The following is a 6,000-nucleotide window of genomic DNA, read 5'->3' as shown; positions in this document are numbered from 1 at the left end:
AAAAGAATCATGCAGACAACTTTGAAGAGTAGGATTTGACCCCTATTTCAATTCAAAGCAAAACATAATTTAGGAGGTATTTAAAGTATAACCACATTTTAGTAGAGTTGCAACTAACACAGAAAGAGGGACCACAGTAGCTTGTGATTAGAGGAATTGGGCCTGGTATGAGGAGGCCTTTCCCACACTGTCATGAGCGAAGATGGGTTGTCTGTGACGGTGGATAATTCATTTTCATTAAGCAAGTTGAGGAGGAGCAAGAAGAAACACGACCAATGATTAAAAAGCTTGATTATCTTGAGCAAAGTCCCAATAATGAAGGAATGATTGAGGAACCTATCTTTAAAATGAATTTTTTTTTTTACCAATAAAAAATCAAAACAGCTATGTTAAGGTTAAATTACTCTCTCAATTATTTATTATAAGTAAAAATAATTGATTTTACGTTATTCATAAAAAATTTTCCTAAATTATTCCTGTTATAAATGTTTTAAACTAAAAGGTCATTTATTGAAAAATACATATTTTAAAGAAAACATCATTAAATGATAAAAAAAATAGTTAATTTTACTTATATTTAAGAATAAAAAAATATTTTTCCCTATAATATAGAAAGGAAAGAGTAATATTTTAAGGTTTAATAATAATTATTTAATTTCTATAATTTTATAAATTTTATTTTATAGTCTTTATGGTTAAAAATGTTTCATTTTAATTTTTATACATGCATTTTTGTTTTCTTTTAATTTACCATTTATTTGTTATAAGGACAGAAAAATAAAATTTATAAAATTATAGAAAATAAAAAGAAATAAAAATGATATATATAAAGACTAAATGAAGTGTTTTTAAGTATAGAAACTAAAAGATAAGATTTATAAATTATAGAGACCAAATATTTATTTAAACCATATTTTAAATCACAATATTAAATTTTAAATGTTTTGTTTTATTTTTCAATATATCACAATTTTATATTTAATATTTTTTAATCCCTTAAACTTTATATCAAGGATTCATTAGGGAGTTCATAATAATAATTAATAATTTTATGAACTCGTAAGTTAAAAAATAAAATAAATCATAATAATTAAGAACAAAGCTAAGTTCAGTTGTGCTTAACAAATCTTGAGCTTTAATTATCTTCCTTGGTGATGTTAATCAGGCCTAACGTGCTACCCTTTTACCCTTTACAGATTTAGGCATTTGGCTAATAATAGTTTAGTTGTCATCATGCTTCATGTCCTCATCCTATTTAACAACCATCAACATGCCATGTGCATCTAATTGCTCATCGCCCAACATGGCAGCCCCTATCCTCCCTCTCTTCTTTTCCAATCTTATACTTTTTTCAATGGAATCTTTTTTTTAAATTCATATCTTCCTAAATAATGGTATGTAAAGTTGAAAAATAATTTAATTTATATTATTTTGGAGGCACTAATTAAAAGGGGACTTCCCTGCGTGAAGATGGTATTATCTTTGGGGTTCGAGGGCCAGGGTGTTAAACATGTGCCTAATTAGTTCATCAGATATATATGATCAATTAAATTTGCTTCCATGTCCAACCCTTTCCTCTATTAATCAACAATTAATTAATACAACCGGAAAAATGCACGAAATATTTTATTATTAAAATAAAAAAAAAATTGTCTATCTGATCTAATTAAGTGTGCGCTCCTGCAATACCTCCTATGGACAATATTTATTTCATAACGAACCTTTCCCGTTTTATAAATACTATTATACTACTACTATAAAATATAAATTCACTGCAAATCTTCATGAAAGAGAGAAAAAAAAAAATCTGTAGGAGGTATCCTTGCTTCACTCTCAAACGATATTATTCAGATTCAATCCTTACATATTGGGGAAAACTAGCTTTAAAATGAGAAAACTATTAACTTACACATAGTTCAATACCGATAAACATAAGGAATGTTAATTATATTATTCAAGATGACAGTCAATATTTGAGGACATAAAAAACAAATAATTCTGTATATAACACATTAACTTCAATTGAATATATAGTAAGTTATCGTCATACACATATATGTGCGTGTTTACATGAAGAAGAGCATGAAATTTTCTAAATTTCGTATGCGTATCCAAAGATAAGAGAGGCACATTAAAAAGAATGAAGTTTATAAAAAAAGAAAAAATAATTTCTATAATAATAATAATAATAAAAAAGAAAAGAAAAAATACAAAGTAGTATCTAGTGTGTGAGGGTAAGAATATTGAGCAGCGCGACCCTAGAGTTGATCAAAGCCCTGAAAACTTTCTCAGTAACACTTTCAATTACGTTAATGCATTCCTCCAAATCCCGCATTTTGTTCAACACCAACCTCACCTCTTCCTCTCCCTTCTTCTTCAGATTCCGAAGGCTTTCCGTGACTTCCACCCCATTCTTCTCTCGAAGCTCTTCAACGCCTTCGTGCTCCTTCTTCACCCCACCGTTCCTCGACAGCTTCACCATTTGCGTCCAGGACACCCTCTTGGACGCAAAGGACGCCGCGATCCCGTTGAAAAGAGCGACGGAAACGGACACCGTGACGCTCATGACGTCAGCGATGACATGCCTCAGTTCAGCGTCCACAACGGAAGCGGGAACATGCAACGCGCAATGTTGTTGGTGTTGAGCCACACCGACACATCGGAGAAGAGACAGGAGCTTCTCCATTTCCCTGGCGGTTTTCTTCTTGCCTTTGGCGTAGGCGACAACCTTTGACTCGTCGCGCTTCCTTATGGCCATCTGTAGGGAAGAGTGGTCTTCCTTGAGGGCCATGATGGACGTTTGGAACATTCCGTAGGCGTCCACGAAGCGGAGGAAATCTTCTAGAAGCTTCTCGACCCAGAGAGGGTGGGCTCGGAGGGTTTCTAGGCTTTGGGGGAGTTGGAGGATGTGTTGGAGGGTTTCGTGGGTGTCTTTGAGAAGGGTGAGGGCGTGGGAGAGGCTTGCCGAGGTTTCTGGGCTGGGCTTGGAGGCCCATGTGCTGAGCTCGTTGATCTCTTCCTTGATCTCGGAGATCAGAGGGTGAGATCTGCACGGGAGACTGATGGACCTGATGTGATGGGATATGTGCGGCTTTGCTGATGGACGGTTCGGATTCTTGTTTGGGAACGAAAGGGAGCGCCGGAAAACACCTACCATTACCATATTTAGAGAGCAAGAAAGAATGTAGAGGGAAGTTTCGTGGCTTTTGCTTTTCCCCACTATGGAGGGATTTCCTTCCCGTATTTATATAATAACGTACATCAAATGTTTCTAATATAATTATTATCTACGTTCTACAATACTTTATTCAACATTTCTTCTTTTAATCTTTCTCTGTCACGTTATATTCTTCGTTTCTGTAAATACACGTGCACACGAACGGAAACATAGTCGTCGAACTTGTTTTCCTCAAGAAAAAAAAAAAAAAAAAAAATTAATTGAATTGACAGATAATTAGGAAAAGTAATTTTTTATTATTACAAAGTATTCTCTATCAAACACGAACTAATCACTCTTGCAAGTTTGAATTGACAGATAAGAAATTAATTGAATTTTTTTTTCTTCTATTTGAGTTTCTATATTCTCAAATGTGAAGATTCAAACTTCAGCATTGTGAATTCTTTAGCACTCGAATCAACCAAGTTGATAAGTTATCTAATTAAACTATTATAGCTTCTTCGATTTATTTGTTTTATTTAATTTCTTTAGGGAGAAAAGATTAAAACATATAAAGCATAGCATGACGGTACACATGACGTTATTTTTTACAATTTTATTTGTTGTCTTTGTCATTTGTTTATATGGGAAGTGAAGAAAGATAATTCATGTTGTGAATTTAGTTTGAAACACAGAGAAAGTCACGTTTAGTTAGGAGTGCAGTATATAGGTGAGTAGCTGTCTCAAAGACATGCAAGTTGGCGCACAATCATGAGAAGAAGCGCGTGCGTCGGCGCGGTTTCTCCTGTAATGTCTGATGTGGATGAAATGGAATCTCAAATGATTCATACTTTCCGGCGATTCTATAATTTTTCTATTCATTTAACGCGTGCTCATGCTGCACAGATATTGCCATCCGTTGGAACTCGAAACTTGATCTGAAGATGTGTACTCCAACTCCAAGAACATTATACGCTGGGTTTAAAATTTCTAACAAGATTATGTGCAAATCTCCAAAATATCAGCGAAATCTTCTCAAAGTCAAACAGCTAGCTAGCGAGCCTTTTTGGTACGGTGGAGAAGAAAAAGTATTTTGCATTCAACTCACACTATGTTGAACTTGAAATTGGAAGTTAATTTGAACCAAATAATGGCTTAATTAAAACTAAAACGATCATAATCATCTATTCTAGGCAGGAATTGTTGAAAAAATGTTTCCAAGTCCTAAAAGGGCTAGTACAGTTATCATATATCACGACTCACGTTTAATATATATTTTATTAATATATATTTTATAGAGATAAAATTTTAATTCTAATTAAAGAATAATACCGATCACACATAAATGATTGTAACTAAATTTTGTCCCTTTTTTTAAAAATACTACTAGTAGGTACCTTCTATCAGCCTCAACAATCATGTTCATTGAAATACTGTATAATTGATGCATTTACGTGTAAACGTATTGGTGCATTAATTTGCTAATCCTAATACCGTTTCAGCCGTAGTAAATAGACACACCATGTGGCATAGTAAAAGGAGAGTTAATTCATCGAATAAAAAGGTAAATTATAACAATCTAATCGCTACGGACTTCCTTTTGTTTTTTTGTAAAATTAACCGTTGACCACGTAAGAAGAGTGTGACTCCATTTCATTACGAAGGAACGAGTGCTGTAGTAACTTAAGAGGTTGAGTCCCCATCCTAAAGGCTAAAGCTAGGACCTCTGCTATATCTGAAGAAGCTTCAAGCTTTTAATACATGAAGATGACAAGAGCTCAGTAAAAATAATGTTGCCTTGCCTTAGTGATCCCGAGAGATGCCTCTGAAACCTATGTATCCTCTGCTACAACAGCTGGCAAGGAGAAGGAAAGAAAAAAAAAAATGGCACTTTTCATAAGACATGCATTCAATTCAATGGCTGATATTCAATGTCAATAATATTGTTACATTAAGAGATAGAAAAAAATGACCTTTATGACTTTATCAGCAGCCGTTTTGTAATACTTGTGAGATATAGAAGTATTATTAGAAAAGTACGAAAGGTTTAAATAGGACATCTAAAGGAATGTTATTTATTTATTTTAATATGAAAAATGACTTTAAGGACACTTTCCTGTTACAGTTTTTTATTTTATTAAAAAAAACACTTCAATATAGAAAATGTTGTTTTAATGACACCTAGTAATATAGTATATACCAATAATTTGCTATCCAAGTGTTACTAAGTTTTTTTAACTATAGGCTTAGACCAACAATTGTTTAAGCTAGTATTATAGTTGATCTTCAAGTCTTAAAATTTTAAGAAGGATTAATTTCAGATAAAATAAATTATGGATTTTACTTTTTTTTTTAAGCTAGAATGACCCTCATGCATTTGTATAGATCCCGTTTTTATGTATATTAAATATATATGTCAAATTAATTTTTTTTATATTAAGATAATATAATTAATTGTTTGAATTTTTTTCAACAATATTGAAAGAATTATAAAGTATTCAAGTTGGGTATAGTCTTATGCATATTTCTTATTTTACTTAAAATATTTATAAAATTAATTGTAAGATTTTTTTTCAGTATGAAAATTTTATTTAAAAAATTAAAAAGAATTTAACTTATATTAAATTTAAATATTTTTATTTTAAAATATGAAATGATAATGTATTTAATTATTTTACAACTATATTGTAAATAAAATTTTATTATATCTATAATTTTATAAGCAATCTTATGAATATCTCCTATGGTTTAATATAAAGTTATTGGAAGTGAGAGTGACAAAATCCTATATGTTCTATCTTGTTATTTCGTCTCATTCTGTCCCATCCATCCTACTTAGTAAA

General features: G+C 31.8%; 1 protein-coding gene across 1 annotated transcript; it reads right to left on the bottom strand.

Moving 5' to 3' along the window:
- Window positions 1-2,221: 2,221 nt before the first annotated feature.
- LOC109802764 (DUF241 domain protein (DUF241)) lies at window positions 2,222-3,157 on the bottom strand. The gene has a single exon (XM_020364165.3). It carries the CDS (start codon window positions 3,155-3,157, stop codon window positions 2,222-2,224), a length of 936 nt encoding a protein of 311 aa, XP_020219754.2.
- Window positions 3,158-6,000: the final 2,843 nt, after the last annotated feature.

Source organism: Cajanus cajan, chromosome 4, assembly GCF_000230855.2.
Source record: "Cajanus cajan strain Asha chromosome 4, NIPB_CcT2T_4, whole genome shotgun sequence".
NCBI classification, from domain to species: domain Eukaryota; kingdom Viridiplantae; phylum Streptophyta; class Magnoliopsida; order Fabales; family Fabaceae; genus Cajanus; species Cajanus cajan.
This window is presented reverse-complemented; position numbering and strand designations above follow the sequence as displayed.